The sequence below is a fragment of the Neopelma chrysocephalum genome, unplaced genomic scaffold, assembly GCF_003984885.1.
Source record: "Neopelma chrysocephalum unplaced genomic scaffold, ASM398488v2 Primary Assembly neopelma1_95854, whole genome shotgun sequence".
Lineage (NCBI taxonomy): Eukaryota > Metazoa > Chordata > Aves > Passeriformes > Pipridae > Neopelma > Neopelma chrysocephalum.
The window spans coordinates 110,296-131,423 of NW_020924509.1; the positions used below are offsets into that span (position 1 = coordinate 110,296).

Here is a 21,128-nt window from a genome sequence, read left to right on the forward strand (position 1 = left end):
TCACACAGCTCAGAGCTGGCTTGCCATCTACAGCAGTAAACTTCAGAGGAGTTGATCTGTGTGTTGCATGTTCTTGATTTGATTCATTGGGGGATAGTGAAAGTATGTTTTGAGAGATTTCAAGAGCCCCTTAAAGAGAAGTTGTGTCTTCTGCTAAGAATTCAAAGCTTCTCAGCTTCAAAGCTTCCCTTTTTAAGCTAGAATGGAAGCTTTTAGAACAGGAAACAGCACATAATAGCACCTCACGCTAAAACTTTGTTGTTAGGTGTGCCTTGGGTTTTATAAAGTGGAAATACCTGGGATCGACTTGGACCAGAACTCAGGACACTGTATAAAATGCCTTCTTAGGGAACTGAAAGAGGAACCAAAACTGACTGAGGTCAGCACCAACTGCTGTACTTGCCAAGACAAATGGACACTACAGTCACATAAATTGGGATACTTTTATCACAAAGGTTTTGTAATGTATAAATCATTATTATGATGCACCTCGCTCTCATCAAGATCTAATCATGCAGACTTTTAGCTACTCAGTTGTGTTCAGGCTACAGACAAATAGACTAACTTCAGCCTGCAAACCTATTTCATTAAAAGCACTGTACATTGAAATACACACTCATGAATCCTTGGATGCAGTCACTTCTTTATAAAGTAATATGCTCAAATAATCTATAAAGAGTAGTACCATAGATCAGTACTATAGAGGAAAATTTAAATGCTTTAGGAAATATTACAACCTGCTGGTTCCATTTGTATGAAGTTTTTTTATTTAAAAATAGTTAACCTGTCTTAGCTGAATGTGATCCACTACTATATACTGTGATCACTTTCCTCTTTTTGTCTCTTTCTCTTTAAACTGTCAACAAATCCAAAGTCTAGGAACAGCAGACATTTCCCAGCTTTTCAACATTTGTACCGAGTAGACTGTGAAATAAAACATTCAGCAACAAATTGCAGCTGTTAACAGCCCAAAGAGTAGCTGGGTATTTTCAGATGTCCTGTTCTTCCAATGGATTTTTGATGTTTATTCCCTGAAGAGATTGAGCTTTCAATTTTGGTGGGAAATTTTGTTTCTAGACTTTCCAATTGCAAAGATAAATTTGCAAATGTGGACCACACCACTGTTGATCTGTATCAAACACATAGAAAAAAAAAGGCATTCAATATGAACTACCCTTTTTGACAGTAGAATTTGAAGCCTGTGATCAGAAATCTTTTTATCAGCATGCCCAGTTAGCTTCTGTATTCTGTATGAGTAGGTGCTGCATTTATTGAAAACACAGTTTGCATGCCTAAGCATACACTACTTAACCTTTTATTTTCTTCATAGTTGCTCAAGGGATCCCATTTTCATCTCAAACTCACAGACCCCACATTAATGTTTCTTAATTACATTACCTCTGCCATCTTCAGAGTACACTATGGCAGTCATTTTCTGATGATAAATATGATGATCTATTCCCACCCATCCAGGTAATCTAACAACACAGACTAATCAGGGTCAATTCTGACACTATCCACCTCTGCAGGGACTCACACTTGCTGAAAAAAGAACAGATGGTAGTTAATAAAGTCTTCTAACCCTTTTGGAAAACAATGTCAGCCCATGCATTATATATTATCTGAAGACAGCACTGTTGATCACCACTAGCTTTGTACAACTTGCATTCAGCAAATGGGTCAATACCACCCATTTGATGAAGATCCAACACAGTATGGATAGTAACAAACTAAAAGGCAACATGTTTGAATCTGGGAAACAAAACAGACACAGAAGAATGGAGACTCCAGTGCATTAAATAAAGTAGAAAAATCATTGCATATCTCTGCGCAGAAAAGGAGGTTCTTAATACAATTCGTTCTGTGTAATGATGGACATTTTTCTACCCTGGTCTTCATTTTAAACTAACTGTCCTCCTTAGGATAACCGACCTAATTCCCTCTATAGCTAATCTTGGTGGTGGGTGGCTGAAGGCTGATCAGTGTCTTACTGAATTGCACAGAGTGATCACCTGCCTTTAACAGGCTTCTCTGCTGTGATTCCTAATTGTTTGCATCCCCTGAAAAAAACTAGTGTCTCACTTCTCCAATACTCATGAAGTATCACAGTAAAACTGAAGTTACTGTTTTTCCAGAGTTATTGGCAATGCTAAAGAGCCGGCAAGGGAAAAGTATGCAGGTCCTTGCACTGCTGAAACAGGTTGAAAGACAGGGAAAAGGTCAGCATTAAACAGTAGTTACAGACAATGGAATCATCATAGAATTATCAAAGCTGGGAGAGAACTTGAAGATCTTGAACACCTCCAGGAATGGCGACTCCACCGCCTCCCCGGGAAACGTATTCCAATGCCTCACCACGCTAGGAATGATTCTTTTTTGGTTTTGTTTTTGGTTTTTTTTTTTCCTAATATCTAACCTGAATGTGCTCTGTCTCAGCTTAAGGCCATTTCCTCTTGTCCTCTCACTGCAGGCACAGCAGAAGAAACTGGTCCCCACCTGGCTACAACCTCCTTTCAGGGGTTGTAGAGAGCGACGAGGTCCCCCCCCCCCCCCGATCCTCCTCGAGACTAAACAAACCCAGTTCCCTCAGCCGCTCCTCGTGAGAGACATGTTTTCTAGACCCTAGATCAAAGATACTTGAGCGAATGGGTGGACTGCCCACGTTTGTAAACAGTTTTAGCGTCACCCCGCTAACGCCAAGAAACCACGCAACCGAAACAACACAAACATCCCCAGGCCACTCCGAAAGCCGGCGGTGCGGTGGCTCCGCAAAGCTCCGTCGGCGGGGGCGCGGCGCGGCCCTGCCCGGGGGGCGCACCGGGGCCGGGGGCCGGGCGGGGATCCCCGCGGAGGCCGCGGCTCCTGCGGGCCGGTCCCGCCCGCCGGCAGGGGGCGCTGGGCGCTCCCGCTGCCGGAAGCGCCCCCTCGCCCCGCCCCTCCCCGCCGCGGCGCGGCCCCGGGCGCGCCGTGTCACCGCGGCGATGCCGGGCAGGAAGTCTTCCAAGGAGAAGAAGCGGCGCCGCTCGCGATCCTGCTGCCCGGAGGGAGCCCCGGGGCCGGACGGCAGCGACAGGAAGCGGCGGAGCACCGAGTCCACCCACGATGCCCTGGAGGTATCGCGGGCGCTCCGGGGGTCTGCGCGGTGCCGTCCCTCCCCTGCTGTCCCGGGCGCGTCTCGACCCGACCCCGCTACGGCAGCAGAGGCCTGCATGTTTTCTGTGCCGTGGGATGGCTGCGGGAAGGCCGCCTGGGAGTGGCTGGCGGCACAGGCACCGGGCCGGGGGGTTCGTTCGCGGCCCCTCGGTGCGGCTGCAAAGAGAGCGGCCGGAGAGGTGCGCGGCACAGGCACCATGGCAGGCACGGGCCGGACCGCCTCGAGAGACCGGTCTGTGTTTTCCCGGGTATAAGGGATGTGGGCACAAGCCCAGGGGTGTCCCTGATCGTGATTCTCGCGCTTGTGGCACTGTGAGTCTGCTCAAGGTGGTGTTTGAGTGCGAGTACAAAACTGCGAGTACATGCACGTCTGAGTGAATTCTGAGGCTTTCAAAATATATTTCTAGCTGGTTGTTTATTATTATTATTATTATTATTATTATTATTATTATTATTATTATTATATCATAGAAGTAATCTATGATGTATAGAAGATATATTTCCTAATATTAACTCCACCTTTGTTCTCTGAAGACTATGTCACACGGGGAATTATATGCCAATTTCCATCTTAGCAGGGTAGCTTTAAATGATGAACTCTTGTGATTTAATTGCACAGCAAATCAAAGGGATGGATTTCTTCTGCTTTAAAGTGTGCTTTCATATGTAAGCAGCAGCTAGGTGTTTGCAGATATTTCCCAGTTAATGTTTACAAGTACTCTTTGCCTCTTGAAGATTTAAAAAATTTCCCTAGCATGAGGATGGTTTCAGTAATCAAAAATGTAGCTTCTGTAGTGCGGTTACTTTGCAGTATGAAACGCTGTTTGGAACCTGAGAAGTCCACACTAACATGTACCTTGCAATTATGAAGGGAGAACTATTGCAAGCACAAGTGAAGCTGTAAGTTTCTTCTCTGATTCACTAAAAAATGTGAAAACAATATTTACCCTCCTTGATTTTAGGAAGCAAAATGCAATGTACCATCTGGAGAAAAAGTGGAAGAACCTGAACAACCCAGTGATGTAGAAGAAGGAGGATTAGATCTCACAGTGTCACTCAAACCTGTCAGTTTCTACATTGCGGACAAAAAGGAAATGCTTCAACAGTGTTTCTGTGTCATAGGGGAGAAGAAACTACAGAGGATGCTGCCTGATACTTTAAAGGTACCGAAATAAACTTGACGTTGATATTCTTGTTATGATCTTGAATGCTTGTGTAACAAAGCATGTTTATCTCTCAAGTCTAGTCTTGATTACTACTTTTTAGACTGCTCAGCTGTTGCTGAACTGTAGGCTTATTTTTATACTGTCTCTCTGTACTGTTCAGTTAAATGCAAAAGGAATTTCATAGCTGCAAAGAGTAAATTCAGTAATGTTGTTCACTAATTAATATGATGATTTTTTAATAAATTGTTGATTTCTGTTTGATTCATCTGATTTTCTTTGTATGACATAAAAGTAGTGTCTGAGATAAGAAAATAAAACCCCGTATTGATAAACAGCTTCTGAAGCTGTAACTTCTGTGGACTAAAGCTAGAGTTTTACTGGCTTTGAACATATGCCTTTTGAATCTTGTGAACAGCAGGACATAGAAAAAAATAAACTAGCAGTCTGTACAGAAGAAGACACTGCAGGTGTCTCTACAGAAGTGCCATTTGTGTGATGTTAATAGTTTTAAAATTTTTGTCTCTAGTTTTTGTCTGAATGAGTTGTGCTATTAATATAAGTGAGACAGGATTTCTTCATTTTAAACACATACAGAATTGCATACAGTCTCATCCATTTCTCATCTCTGGGAGAACAAAAGAGGTCGAGCAGCCGAAAGCAAAGACATTACTGAGTTTGTAAGGAAATCGCCTCATGGTATAGAACCAAACCTACTGTGGGTTTGTGAGTGTTACAATATGTTCAGCACTTCTTAATTTTGGTACTTGTATGTGGTGTCATAGCTGGTTTGAAAGTGCAGAATTACAGCATTATATCACCAGAGGTATGACAGATGTATTGAGCATGAGAGATGAATCACAGTTTACCTACTTCTTTTATTTTCAGTGTTGTGATACGCAACTGTGTGTTGTCAGTAGCAGTATTTTCTTCAGTTTGTAAACTTGTATTCAACAGTTGGCTCTGGTCTTTGCGTGCTTAATTATGTCATCCACTTCCTCTCAACTGATGGAGAATTAGGAGTAATCAGGTCTGCAGTTGTTTGCTGTCCCATGCTTCACACACATGGTCTGGTATTTATAATGCTCAGTGTTGCAGCTGCAGTGGAAACTCCCAGCCACACATCAAGTAACTGATACTGTGTATTGCTTAATTTTTCATAGAAAAACTACAAATATACTATTTCTGGTAGTTGTCAAAACTGGAACATCTAGTTTTCTACAGCAGTTGCATCAATGCAGATGACATGAGAGGGGCTTGCAATCCAAGTTAACTCTTCATTCATTACGGTTGGAGTACTACTTATGTTTATAATTACTCTTTTCTCAGAATTTTTTAGTAGTTTGTTGTCTGTCTTATCTGTTTTCTTAGAACTGTTCCATGGATGAAATCAAAAGACTTTGCATGGAGCAGTTGGAGCTGTTATCTGAAAAAAACCTGTTGAAGATACTTGAAGGTATGAATTAAACTTTTAAGCTCCACTATACACCAGAGAATAGTCTGCCTCAACAGGATTTACACTCTTTCTAGCTGCTTTATATACTTATATATCTTTACACACGCTGTTAAGTATGTATTAGTGTGTACATAATCCCTCCGTTCCATCAAGACACACAGTTCATGTACTTGGATTAAGAATATGACATTCCAGCTTTTTGTTATTTTATTGAATTTCCACTTGACATTTAAAGGCTATAGAAGTTATTTGTAAACATATTGTTGTCTTCTCAGTGAAGTGGAACTCTTCAAGTCTTGAATGTTGTGGAGTATCATGCTGTTAATTCTGTCTCCTGTGCTTAGCACCTATAGTATTGTGCTAGGAACACCTAATAAGTTTTTTTGTAATACAGTACAAATGAAAAATGTCAACCATGTGGCTAGCAGAAAGCTCACAAATAAGGGTTTTGGTTTTGACTAAGTCTAATTTTAGAACTTATGCTTTAACTGGGAAAAAAATCCTCTTCTGCTGATTGTAATAGAGTTAATAATTAAGAGTAAACCTAATTATGTAGTATTAATTATATCACCTTCCTAAATTTTCATGTCTGAAACTGTGTATATCTAGGCAGGATGGGAGCTGATTCTGATACTGACGAGGAGACAAATGGAGGAGACAAGACTGGAGATGATTCAGTCAGTCAGTGAGTAAAAGACAAAACACTTAAACTTACTTTAAGAAGACTGAACAGTACAGAGGTTTTTCATGAGAAATGATCAAATATATAATTGAAAAACCCTAGTGCTATATCCTTAATGAAGTAATTACTTTAGCTGAATGACAGTTAGCTGTGACCATCAGCAAGCACTAAACTTACAAAAATGAATTTGTCACTTTATAACATTAAATGTGTCTTGAGCACAGAACCGGGTTCATAGTGGCATACCACCCATCAGCTGAATTGTGGTAATTAAACGTTCACACTTGTAGCCTGCAACAGCGGGCTGTTGATGTAGGTTAACTCTCTTTGTGTGAGCAAAAGCAGGTTTGAGTAACCACTTCCCACTTAGGTCAGTGAATTTTGTAAGTGTGTTTTCATTTCAGCTGAGATTTATCCCTTCCATTTTCTTTCTGGTCCTTCATCCTGCCCCAGCTGAAGCAGCACTGACACTCGGTGTCCTCTGTTAGGGATGATATAGAATGTAGCGTATCAAGAACAGAGGCTTCTCAACAGCAGAGGCTTCCGGTTTCTTATTCTTGACATCTGTCAGTTTTGTAGAGGCCAACACTTTTTAACGTTTTCTTAAAATGCTTGTCTGTTTTTTTAAGACCATTTTTTTTGTCAGAAAGAGTTCACCTGTTTGATAGTAGTGAAGGGGAAAAGAAAGTTACTAGTTATCACTCACAACACAACAAATCTTAGGAGGCTAATTTGCTTCTAGAAGATGAATAAGCTTTTATGTTTTCAGCACTGACCTGGTTTCAGCTGGTCCACAGATTCAATGCACACTTAATAAATCTTTGAGTACAAGACAATACACTAATGTTGGGCAGATTCAAGTACCTCTTAGCTGCTGGTTTTGTTGGTTTATCTAAACCTACTGAATAGGAACAGTAGTAGTAACAGTAATCTAAATTACTGCTGGTAGTAATCCAAATTTCACATTCTGGTCAGTATTTTTATTTAATGGAGACCTAACTTCTGATTCTGTCTTCGATTCAGAGCAGGCTATGCAGTTATTGAATGAAGTAATTTTCTTTGATCACATCTCATCATATAAACATACTAGGAAACAGAGTGATACTAAATTATGTTTCATTTTTTTTCTCATTATACAGTTTTCATACCCTCTGACACTATTCCTTTTGAGGTTCCATTTGGAGCCCATTTGTTACTGTATCCCTCTTTGCTATTTGTTGTTTACATGATCTGTGAATAGGGTCTTTATTAGGACACATGAAGGTTAGTTTTCTTATTTTGGACATTTCTCTCTGCTGACTGTTTAAAAAAGCAAATAGAAAAATCAAAAATTACAAAATATGCTAAATATATGGTCTCTTTATGTAAAGGAGTCTCTATTAAGTGATTGATGTTTTGCCAGCAAACTTCTAAATAGAATGAGAAGACAAACTTTTTGGCTAAATAAACTATGAAAAATGCCCCAGGGTTTTGATTCCTGGAGAAATTATATGATGGATTTATTGTTTTTTTTTTTAAGGCCTAATTCACAAGCTCTTTACTATTGCAAAATACATTAAATGTTCTTTATCTTCAAGAGTTATGGCAGGATTAGTGCTGCTAGGTTTTAGTGAGGTGGGTCTGTGTCTGCAGCGTGTTTGCTAATGTTGAGATGTGTATTTATGACCCTTAGTTACAGTAGATTGGGTAAATTCTTGCTTATATGAAAATTATTTGAGATGGTAAAAATCTAAAAAGAGGAAATTAATGGATAAAACAACAAAATAAGAAAAGCAAGAAGGATTTACCATTTTTAACTAGTGGATATCTGAAGACACTTAACCTATTTACCCATGTCAAGTAGGAAGGTTTCACTAACTAACAGCAAAATCAAGAAAAAATTGTGTTTTAAAAAAGTAAAAGAATGAGAGATGTTGATCATAGTTATGGAGCAGATTGCTTCCTTTTGCAAACAATGCTTGAGATGCCCCCTGCTTTTGTATCTCTGTTTCTATCCTGAGGGTTTAAGATTTCAGACCCCTTCAAACTGGGCAGGCAAGGTATGTTGGTTTAGGAATTGTGGCTTTTCTTCTGCCTTTAAAAAGTAGCATGCTACACACATGGGTGCTATCTGAGAACCATGGCTTATGGGTTCAGCTGTGTGCCAGCATTATAAAAAACCAAAATAGGAAAGCCGTTTGGATGGTAGAAAAATATAGGGGTAGGAGGAAACAAAGAAAATTAAGGTTTTATGTTAATCTTAAAGTCCAGCACTCAGTGAGTAGACCAGTATTATGCTTTTACAAGTGTAAATGGTAACAAGCCCTTTTTAGTAGTTAGGGCTAATCTTTGGGCATTAGGGTAGCTTCTTTGCAACCGGTGTGTAAATAATTATAAATGCAAGTTTGCAAAACTTCAGAAAATGTGTTTCAGCAACAAGTCAGCCAGCAGAGAAGCCAAACATGCAATCATGAAAAAATAGTTAAAATTGCATTGCTAACAATTTCAGTTGTTTGTAATCATTAGTGTATTTATAATTATAGTCTGAGTTTAAGTGGGTGAATTTGTCTTCTCTTGGAAGAGAAAAGACTTTTCATAACAAAAAAGGCAGTTTCTCTGTTTGTATTCTCATTGTTGGTTCTTCCTAGATTGTCTTCATTACCTGTGGTTTTTGTGTGATTGACTTCTTTTTCCTGCATTCTATTAATGTTACAAAAGTAAAGCATTAGGGCTTTTTTGTTTTAAATCTGACTTGTATTAGTTGTTTTCGTGGAAGTGTAAATGTGGAAAGTGAAAAAGTGAATAGCAAGTCTTACTGTAATTCAAAATGTATTAGCTGATGGAAACATCAATTTGTTTTTTTCATTTTTGTCCTTAAAAAAAAAAAACAAACAGGCATACCTCAGGAATATGCATATATCAACAGATATCCAGAAAGTTTAAATCAGACATCCCAAGAAATTATAAGTGTATTAAAATTTACAGGATTCCTTAGAAGGGTATAGTTTGAACTGTGTCTTTTTTTTCCCCTAAAATAGGCAAATGACTCTCTGTCTCTAAAGACCTGCTTCCTGTCTCCAACAGCTAAAAGTAGCAGGGATTTAGAGAAGTTTCTCCAGGTACAGGGAAAATTGCAGAATTCAGATCTTTATCTGATGCTTTTGGGTGGTATCACATCTAATTGTAAATTGAATCTTCCTTTTTTTTTTCTTGCACATGTCCTCATTCTGCCACCAAAAGAGGAAGTCCTGGGGCTTTTTCCTAAATTTCAGCTCTATAAAAGCTTCACATGCTTCCATTAACATGTAAAAGATTTGCTCTTTTGTCACTAGCTTCTTCTATGTCAAGCACTAGAAATCCTGCAATAACTGTGCAGAAGAACTGAAGAGGCAGGGCCTATGTTTGACAGTAACTGGAAATTGCTGTTGCAATAAATTACTTCATTATTTGTGAGCTCTGTATAGATTTTTGTCTATGCAGTTCTCAGATTTTTGTTACTGTTTCTGTGTTACCATCTGCAATGGAGTACCATTAAACCAGGAGAATTTCTGTATATGAAGCTTCCAATTAAATTTCAGATACTTATTTGAAAGGAGCCAAATAATGCCTTGGGAAACCAAATAGTCATTCTTCCCTCCTCATTCAAGAGGTATGTTCTTGAGCTATTTCTTTCCTGTTACCTGAATTGGCTATTTAAATATCCTTCAGCAGAAGGAATGAGAGTAAGTTATATACTGTAATAATAAAACATAATTGAAAGAACAAGCATGCTAGTATTATTATAGTGATCAGATGCTCACATGTGTGAAAGTAAATGACCTTTTGCTTTCAAAACTTTAATGGGCTTATTTTTTTCACTGAATGAAAATTTGAAGTTTAATATTTGCTCTTTAAAGAATTTATAGGCTTTGCAGTCATAAGTGCAGTTTCTGCTTGTTTTCTTTTAGAAAGGTTGGCAGTTTAAAGTTTTGCCTTGTTTTAACATGTACTCCTGGGTACTGGGCTGTTCACAAGCATGGAACTGCCATGTGGTATTTACCCCAGTGGGACAATTTGGTTATCTTCACCTTTTGGAATCACTGAAACAACAGGCTACATGAGTCACTGAACAGATACATTGGCATTTGGCTAATTTGGTTCAGTGTCTTCTGTTCCTGTGGTGTCCTCAAACACCACCTGTAGCAGGACTGAGGGAATTTTCATGGCTCATTAAACTATTTGATTAGCATCTGTCATTTGAGATACCTTTCTTAAGGAACACTACTTTATAAGAACTTTTTTCCCCTTTTTTTAATTGCTTCCTGATAATTATTTTAGTTCTAATTTGTCATTGAAAACTGTCCTTGGAACAAAATTGGCAAGAATCTTACAAGGACTTGGGATTGTAGAAATGTTTTTTAGACTTGGAACTAAGTGCAAAGGCAAATTTTAATTCATGACAGTGCATCATCTTTATGTCAAGAATAGGAGAGATACTGAACTCAAGCCTCACACAGGAGATTTAGGTGAATGTTTCTTAGTGATTATTGAAAGCCCTGTAAAGAAAGTATCACCACGACTGTCTCTCATGTTTTCAGACTTTCTTCTAGTCCACTTCATTAAGATATTTTTTTCCCTTGCAAAACTTTCTCTCCTGGTCTCCAACCCCAGTTACCACTGAAACTTGGTATCCCAGACACCAGTACTGCAGTGCTACTGTCTTAATCCTTAGCCATCCACGCCTATGGCCAATAGCCCTTTTCCTAACCTGTGCTGCTGTCTTACCTCACTTTGCATAATCTACTGGAGTTGTGGTACCAATTCACCCTCAAACCCAAATGACTTTGACAACTATGCAAATTCCTGTAACAAATTGTATACAGAACCCACATGTGTGAACCCAGGTAAGCATTGCGCTAGTGTGGAGCATGCCAATATGAAATGTATGCTCTACATAAAACAAGGTAAATTTAATTTACAACATTTGTAATCAACAAACTGTAACTGTAATTAGCTTCTTTCTGCTGAAAAGATCATAATGTGAAATTGTTCTGTTTAAAAAAATAAATTAAAAATGCTGAGTTTATTGCTTGGAAGAGGGACTTTGAACTTAACTGTCATCCCTGAGGGAGAAGTATCTTTAAAGACTGATAAAAGTAGGGAACTCCAAATTACTGTTGTCACTAGCATAGCATGAAAGAAGAGGGTATTAAATTTGTATACTGTCCCTTAATTTTAGATTAGCGTATCTTCTGCTCCCGTTGTTTGAAGACAAGATATTGTGCTACCTCTTTTTAAATCTAAACCACAGTATAGATAATTAGGGAAAAAATATTTTTCACTAGGAAACGAATTAAACAAGGTTAACAAATTGAAAGCGAAACTGAACTGGACTGAAATGCATCTGGTGGACCACTAGATGGTGCAAAATGCCTACCTGTGAAAGGAAGTCACAGAGGTTCACCAGCAATACAGTCCAATCCTGTCAATTCTGAGAGAGTAAAATGGGCTGTTAAAGTACTTGTGGGTTCTAAAAATTCTTTTGCTGACAGAAGGTAGTCTTTTATGGAATGTGGTTTTGGTATAATCATTGATAGAGTGAAGGCAACAGGAGGAAACTTTACAACAAGTTTCAATGTGTGAATTTTTTCAGTTGATAATTTCTTTTTACATGGATGTTAAAATGGGTGTAGATAATTTCACAGCCATTGTTTGAACTGTAGAGGTCACTGAGCTTTCTGTCAAAGAGGTGATTATAATTCCTCATCAGATCTCAAGGTGGTACCAGAGATGTGAAATTTATTGCCTGATACTACTGGTGCAAGCTCGAGCTTTTTCTGGTGACATATTGCTGTCCAGTGCAGAGCTGACTACTCAATTCAAAATGATGAACCATGTGCATGAAGGAGGATGGGGTAGGAGCAGGGGCAGCCCAAGCAGCTTCTGCTAAGGGGTATATCACAACCTTATTTTGGTCAAGAGTTAGGTGACTAAGTATAACAAATTGCTAGGAGTTGTTTACCAAAAAAAAAAAAAAAAAAAAAATCAAATTGTTCCTTCCAGATAGCTGAACTAGATCCACAGCTCTCCCTAGTTGCTGGCACACAAGCCCACAAGGTTTGTATCCCCACTCTAGCTGCCGCTCAGACCTCCTAGTGCACTTAGGCCTGTCCAATGGCAGGTACAGGCCTGTGATTGTCCCCAGTAGCTGACAATCAAACTGTTGATCTCTGGGTGTCTAGTGCTCCATTAAGGTCCCTGAATTTGCCTTCTTGCAGGGCCTGGTGTATTTTAGGAATTCACCTTCTGATTTTCCAGTCTATCTGACACCTTACTCCCAGACCTCTCGTCCTACTTGTTGGCTAGACTAGCCTGAGGTTTGAGGGTGAATTACAGGCATATGCATACTGATGCATGACATTGAAAAATCCTGGAAGAAGTGTACATTTTTCATTCTTTGTAGTTTCCAGTTGAATTGACCAAGTAGGAAAACAAGCTGAAAGGATACCACTGAGTTCTGAGAAAAATTCATCACAGTAGATAGTCTATTCTCGGTTTATTGTAATGGCGTTGGGCAGTACATTTGTCTGTCTTCTATTAAGGTGCAAAACATTAAAAAATCTATTTTTTGGCGTGCTGCATGCATTATGAAAATAGATCACATTTTCCATAGTCAATTATTGCTTACTACTTTACACATTTATTTTCCAGTGGCTAAAAAAAGTGGGAGAAAAAGAAGAATTTGTTGATTTGTAGCCTTTGCTACTTCAGAAAAGGAAATAGAAGTGAAAATAACTGCCTGTCACACCAAGATGTCCAGGAGTATTACAGTGTTCTCCTCCATGAGATAAATGTTGAACACCTAGGAAAAAAAAACAACTTGGAGAGCATGGGGAAAGTAGATCAATATTCGATATTAGGAAGACCCTTAAGGCCACTACTGAAAAACAAGTTGTTAGTCATCGTATTTACATCTGTGATGCCAGAGTACTGCTTCCTTTTTATAGTGTTGTTAAGCTCCCACAGGCAAGATAGTTCCATTGATTCCATATTACTATATATGAAATCAGTGCCACACCAGCAGTACCAGTTTAGGAAACGGGCAATTCTACTTTTAAAATGCTCACTAAACGTGGCATTTGAACTCCTGCTGTGCTGCTGGGTCCTTCCACTTGTGTCCTTCCTGCATGTGTCACTGTATTTTCGTAGTTTTTATAACTAGTAGGTGTGAAGTGTGTGGAGTACATGAACATTTCACAGAAGTGTCTCTTCCTTATCCCTTGTATAAAACAATTGAAACACTACAAGTCAAGGGTAGAAATCTTTAAATAGATGGACTGGAGAAATGCAGGTACTGGATACAATATGACAACTTACTTGCAGTTTAATTTTTAAAAGTATCCTTTTGTGAAACCATGAGATTGTGGTGTTGGAGAGGTAGGTAGTGGTGGGCTAATTATAACTTCATGAAAGTAACTTTTTACTTTCAAAGTAAAACAGTAAATAGCATTTGAATGCAGCAGAAACTATTGTTTTTTCAAATGGTTTAACTGTGTGACAATTTATGTTGAGTTTTAGTGAAAAGCTCCTAATATGAGAAGCTGTGGTTCCTCAGCTGTAACCACTGAGGACAGTTACTCTGAAAGGCTAGGGTGTAGTGGAAATAATTGCTTTATGCTTGTGTATTACTAGGCAAAGCAAAAAAAGGTTTGTTTTCAATTGCTCAGATTAGCACTCTGTATGTTCCTTCTGCCTTGATTCCTTGCAGTGGGCTTATTGGCCTACCACCTCATAATTTCTTTAGTTTCTTTAAAAAGTTACATTAAATTGTGAGTTATGCTGGTTACAGTGTGTTCTTAATTTTTTCCAGACAGGACAACAGTATAGACTCAACTTCTTCTCTGAGAGAAGACAGCAAACTGGAAGGTCAGGAATCAAAACAAGGTATGCAGTAGAGAAAGCTGAAATTTTGTTTCCTCTGTGTTGCTCAGTGACTGATTCCAGGTTATGCACAACTCTCTTGTGAATAGTAGCTGCAATCACAAAGAGGTATTCTCTAAGAAATCAGCTGATGTAGGGTTACAACTTCTGCCCTGGGCCCAATTCCAGAAAAGTTGATGGGAGCATTGAAGAAGACATTGAAGGAACTTTGGCTTCTTAAGTCTGTAGGAGTGAAGAGTTATTCATGGGTAGAAACAAATTGCAGCTTTTCAAAGTTTTCTAGTTTAGCTTCTGGATATGAGTAAAGTTCTTACAAGGGTCATTTGGCTCTTCGTATCTCGTTTTTCAGCTGAAGAGGAACTTCAATCATCAAAGTTTCTTGATGTGTAGGTGATTGCTAATACTGCTATTACTATTTGCTGAATTCGAGTGTCAATTTTACTTTACATTGAAATGATCGTATGAGTCTACAATACTTTGTTTTTGCATTCATAGAAATCCATTATAATAATTGTTTGCCAAAGGACTGCTTGTAATTTAGTCACTTTGTTCAGTCTTGATATATGATACCTTTCCTTGTTTGATTGTGTAGAGCCAAGGTCCAACAAAATGGTGCTTGACACCCACCACTCCTGTTAACTGGCATATTTTACTTGAAATCAGTGCCAATAGAAGTACACACTCAAGTCTTTGAATCACTGAGGATGAACGTTTTGTCTTCTCTACTTTCTCTTTTTAAATGCAAAAATGTAGTGGGTGAGGCATTCAGTGATTGGCAGAATAGAAGATGCAAAGGCAAGTAAGTTATTGGTGCACATTTGAGTACTTCATACACAAGGAAATAGTATTTTTAATCTGCAGCAGTGTTTATTTTATTTCAGTCATTAAATCAGCACTGAATAATAACTGCTTGTATTAGTCTGTGCATGAAGCACTAGAACTGTAGGTGTTTCTGTTTGTGTTTATTTTCATTTGGACTAGCTGTATGCAAAACATCAGAAATAGCTTTTCCAATCAAAGAATGTTGCAAATTCTTCTAAGCTTGATTTCTCTTCTGCACAGATATAACATTATTTGTGTCTTGCAACTTCTTTTTCGCCATTTAGAATGCTTTTCTAAAAGATGTCTTTTGTATTTACTTTGTGAAATGTGTTCTTTTCTGAAGTAGTTAGTGACAGGAGTTAAATGGAGAAAGAAAGAGTCATAATAAAAGCATCAAAACTTTTAGGAGTGAGTTGCTATGACTTTGTGAGGAATCCTTTAAATGTTGCTTGCTGTACTAAATGGAGGGATCTTAGAACTGACAGATTTCCTGCAAATTTCTTCCACTTTTGTGTTATCAAAGGGAATTGATGATGGTTGTGGGTGATTGCATAGGTGTTTTTTATGACTTAATCTACCAAAGTGTCATGATGGCTTTGGACAATAACAGTAGCTCCACTCAAGTTGTTAGCTTTAAAGAGCTATTAAGAGTATCAATGTAAGTTAAAAAGTATAACTCCAATCTGTCTGCTGCACTGCAGCCTGAGATGCTATGGGAAGAAAAGGATAGAATGAGAGGATAAGCAGAAACGGATAAAATAAAATTTAAAAATGAAATTAAGGATGTTAAAGTGAATTTTGTAATGTAGATGAAGGAAAAAGGAGAAGTTATCAAAATGAAGAAGATAATAAAAAATGCCAGCCACGATCTTTACTACTGAGTAAAAATACAGCTGCAAAAGAGGGACATAAAGCCTGTTAGCTCCTTAAACATCTGTAGGCCAATAAGCTTGTAGGAACACTGTATTATACAGTACTGGAGGTTCCAAATTCTGAATGGAACACATAGCTGTTCTGCCCACCTTCCTCATCCTTATGAAGTCTGGGACAATCATGAATGACTTAGTATTTTGTTTCTTCTTAATGTGGCCATTTAGTTCCAAAAAGAATCCTATGGTGGGCTGAGCCCAGCCAGCAGTAGGCATGTGCCAATCTCTCAATTACTTGTTCCTCAGTAGGGTATAGGAGATGATCAGAAAAGTAAAATGAGAAAAACTTAAGAAGAAAGTTTAACAAGTGAAGCAAGAGCTGTGCACTGAAACAAAGCAAAATTAGATATTTTTTCACAACCTCCCGTTGACAGTCAGATTTTTAGCCACTTCCTAGAAAGCAGAGCCTCAGCATAGCAGTTACTTGAGAAGACAAATGCCAAAACACTGAACATCTCTCTTTCCTCCTTCTTTCCTCAAGAGCACAATGTCATATGGAAGAGCATATCCCTTTGGTCAATTTGGCTCAGCTGTCCTGACTGTGTATCCCTCCCAGCTTCTTGCACAGCCCCACTCTACTCTCCGTGGGGTCATAGTCAGAAACAGGGAAAGACCTGAGGCTGTGCAAGCCCTGTTCAGCACTAGCCAAACTGGTATGTTATCAACACTGTTTCAGAAAAAAAGTCCAAAACCAGCAACATGGAGTCTGCTGTGAAGAAATTTAACTCCATCCTAGCCAGATCCAGTACAAAATCAGTTTAACTTTGGCAGTGAATTAGGATGAGTATGCTCAGAAGTTAAATTTTAGGCTTTTGAACTATGATCCATTGATGCACCTATCTTTCTGATCCCTGGTTGATGAGCATGTTAGGTAAATGCTGACTGATAAAATGCAGCAAGACAGCAGAATTTCTGTTTCTTTATCCTGTTGATTCCCATTGCTTCTGATCTTTCACATACTTTGTGTCTTGCAAGGTCAAGTTGAAAAGATAGTTAGTTAACTCAGTAGTATGTGAAATGCTGCATCTGAAACTGAAATATTAATCTTGAAGTTACTGTCACAGTAGGAACAGGTCAAGACTACTTAGGATCAAAAGAAGACCCTGGTATGTTCATCTGATGAGTACTTTTTATATACACTGCTGTGAGGAGGATTTTTTTGAGGCTTTGTTTATATTATAGGGTTTCAGATTTTGTTGCTTCAAAACTGTGATTTATCTTCCAAAAAACGAAGACCAAAAGTCATCTGTAAACTTCTTTTTATGTCTTATCACACATTTGCATGAGCTGAATTTGCTTTCCTCTAAGCTTTGAATGGAACATAGGATGTGCCTCATACATTAGCTGTGTATTTTCCCAAATATTTACCAGTATTATGGCCAGTTTTTGTAATCCAGTAAACCAGTGTTATGAGGTACTAGATTAATGACTATTTAAGATCCTAAATCAGGAGTACATTCTCAGGGTAAATGTGCAGTATACTTAAATTTAAACTTAAATACTGTGATAAATCATAGCCTGATATGGAGTGATCAGGAGGGAGTATCTGAATATCTTTTTTAAAGTATCTGTGGTAAAAAAAAATCTTTAATCCTGAATCAGTAAAACCCTTGGACTAATGTTTTAAAATGAATCATTTATGAAACCATTTTGAGATATTTTGGTCCTTCTTTCCTCCCTTCCCTTGTTTTTTAAGCAGAGAAATTACATTTATAGCTTTTCAAGTAGTCAGTATTGATTTTTTTTTTCCTCACACCCACATGATGCCAGGAATGTTGTAAAACTTGAGAAAAATAGATCTTTCCTAAGGTTTTTGGGCACTTTTCATGAATTAAAACCAAATACGTGTGGGTACCTAAAGGCATATTAAAATGTTTAAAAAAAGGGTAATATTTTTCTAAAGCCTTATTTGTTTCTTCTGTGCAAGTGATAAAAATGATATTACCAAAAGAAGTCTTTATATATATTAGGACTTCCTATATTATAAAGATTTATTTATTATAAAGTCTTTAGCATCAGTAACTTTACCATCATCTGAATATACCTTATTTATTTTAAGAAGAAACCAATCCTACTGTAAGTTTCCACAGATATAAAGGTTGGTGAAGGAGTAATAACTTCTGGGGTCAGAGTGTCAAAAGCAATAGTCTCTCTGTATCTGGATTGTGAGAACATTTACTGAGGTTCTTTTGGACCTTTGCTTTTATTTTGTTGCACTGCCTTTTCTAAGCACATTTTTAAAAATAGACTCCAACTTTCAGCCACCATTAAAAGCCAAAGCCACAAATTCCTCCATGTTTTTATCAAGTTAAATACATCTTGAATACTTTGGATAAATTCTGAATAGTTGCACTATAAGCGGATTTTCTATTAATTTTTAGTACTGTGCCTGACTACAGTGTTCCACTCCTCTTGAAATACATAAAATAATTGAGAATAACTTTTGAAATTGCATTTTGAAAATTAAGTTTACTTAAGAAATAATACACAATAATCAATTTTGCACTGCAGAAGTTTTCTTGTGATATAAAATCTTATGACATTTTAATTAGGAAAATAGATCGTGTAACTTCATAGGATAGAATAAATTTTTCTGGTACTGCTGCTTTGCTATATAGCATGTTCTTTTAAATTGGCATAAAATGCATTAGCGATTGTATACGTTAGATCAGCCTTAAAAGTTGAAGGAGAAAAAGAATAGGAATTGGTTTTTTATAATCATAGATCTTTTTACCCTTCTCTTAATCTTTAGAGTAGTACTTTAAGCAGAAATGGTTTTGTAAGTTGAAATAAAAACAGTTCTATTAGAAAACTATGTGATCACTGTGTTTGTGTTACAGGCAAGGGAGAAGATAGTGATGTCCTCAGCATAAATGCAGATGCATATGATAGTGACATAGAAGGCCCATGCAATGAAGAAGATGGCCCAGATGTGCAAGAAAACACTGTCAGGAGTGGAGCTGGTCAGATAGATGACCTTCAGAAGGACATTGAGAAAAGTGTGAATGAGATACTGGGGTTGGCAGAGTCCAGCCCAAAGGAACCCAAAGCGTCCACCTTAGCTGTTCCTCCATCAGAAGATGTTCAACCATCAGCACAACAGCTGGAGCTTCTGGAGCTTGAGATGAGGGCCAGAGCTATTAAGGCCCTGATGAAAGCTGGTGATGTAAAAAAACAGCCCTGAGATTGCTTAGGTTTAATTTTCAGTATTTGTTTTGAAGAAGATGACATCTGTTCTCTTCAGTGCTATCGTGTATTTGGGTTGAGTATGACATTCCTCATTCAGACTGTATTGTGTATCCTGACCTGTGATCCATCAGTTTTGTTGCCTTTAGTGTGCTGCTTCCATGCCATGCACAAGCAGAGGTTGGTGCTTCCCTGAGATGAGGTGTCCTTTTGCTGGCTCATTTCCTCAAGGAGTCACACAACGTATGCCAGGAACCCGGTGCCTTCCAGAAAGGTTGTTGTATCGACCTGGAGTCATAGAATGCTTAGGTTTGGAAGGGATATGAGACTGCTTGTTTCTTCTTGGGGCCCATCTTGTCATAACGTTGGTATTCTAGTTGAGTGATAATTCATTTAAAAGAATACGTAATTTCTTGAAATTTGAATTCCTAAAGGGAAGGATTTTTACCTTTCAAATAAATAGTTGAACATGTTATTTTCAGAGTTATGAAAGTGCCTGAAAGAGACAGAGCCCGTCATGCAGTTTTGTCACTCTTGTCCACTGTTTATCTTCTGTGTTGTAACTAAAATAAAGAAAACAGGGTTTTTTCCTGACTGTAAAGCTTTTTTTTGGAATATTTGGCATAATATTTAGCAATCAAACAATTGAGAAGACCTTGAGCTTTTAACATTCAACTGATGTAGTCATTTCATGTACCCTGTAAGTAGGAAAATCCATCTAATTTCGGTATAAATGGCTTTTTAGAAAAGACATTTACTTTATTTATGAGGTTTTAAAATAAAAATTCTATTTTTATCCATTTCAAGGGTATTTCTTTACAAGTAAATTGAATTTTATGATTAATTTTCATGCTGTAATATCTTACAACAATTAAAATTATTTTAATTTTTTTTAGAATTAGTGCTTGTTTTGTGTCTGGCTGCTAATCAAATGCATATTAAAATAATTGTGTGGTGGTTACCACATGCACACATCAGTTTTTTTTTAAAGGTATGAAGTTTACAAATGTAGTCTTTGTTAAGTAAAATGATATATTGTATATTTTTACTCCTGATCTTTCCTTGGTTGATACTTAAAAAACAAATTACATACTTTGAAACAGTAGTGTAGGTAATTTCTACATGCTATTTTGTAATATTACTGCAAACCTTGTACTATTCAAATATTATGTCTTGAATTCTCTTTCAAGGTTTACAATTTTCTTTTTCTCCCTCCTTTTTATCCCTTTGCTTCTTTCCCTTTATTCTCTATTTTCTCTTTTTTCCTGTTTCTTTTTAAACCCTTTTCCTTTTCTCTATTGGTAATCAAGTGCATTGTCTTCAGTAGAAAGCTTCTTGTACATTTCTTAAAGTATGGTTGATTTCCTCTAGAATCAACAGTATTATAAAATGTTAGTATAGTGAAAATTTGATTATAAACAAAATCCTTTATTTAATACACCTGAGAAAATTTCAGTGTGTATTCCCAAAGTGATGGCAGTGACCTGAGTAAACTATAACTGACTGTAAAGTTATCCACAGCACCTACATTTTTCTATTGTTTTTTAGCAAATGGAGAGTGAAAGTAGGAAAAAAAAATATATATACAATTCAAAAGGTAACTTTACTACATGAGAATCTGTGTGTGTTGTCTTTGGTTAATTTCATTTAGCTGTTTGCTGAACTTGCATTTTATTTGAGTCCAGAGAGACAAAAAAGTAATTAGAACACAGCTGACAGAACCTGGATGTGCTGTGTTCTCATTTGTAAAGGCAGGCTTGTGGAGCTGTGTCAGAGTACAAAAATATGTTTTACTGCTGCTGTACTTAAATCCTTAAGGTACTGAATACCTCACTTTG

The 21,128-nt window shown here is 37.7% G+C and overlaps 1 protein-coding gene across 1 annotated transcript; it reads left to right on the forward strand.

Annotated features, from left to right (window-relative positions):
- The first annotated feature begins 2,944 nt into the window (after nucleotides 1-2,944).
- On the forward strand, nucleotides 2,945-20,857 carry CAAP1 (caspase activity and apoptosis inhibitor 1). The gene is made up of 6 exons (XM_027708260.1): nucleotides 2,945-3,113; nucleotides 4,116-4,316; nucleotides 5,688-5,772; nucleotides 6,382-6,457; nucleotides 14,283-14,356; nucleotides 18,945-20,857. The coding sequence occupies exons 1-6, from the start codon at nucleotides 2,982-2,984 to the stop codon at nucleotides 19,286-19,288; spliced, it is 912 nt and encodes a 303-aa protein (XP_027564061.1). The 5' UTR covers nucleotides 2,945-2,981; the 3' UTR covers nucleotides 19,289-20,857.
- The last annotated feature ends 271 nt before the right edge of the window (nucleotides 20,858-21,128 follow it).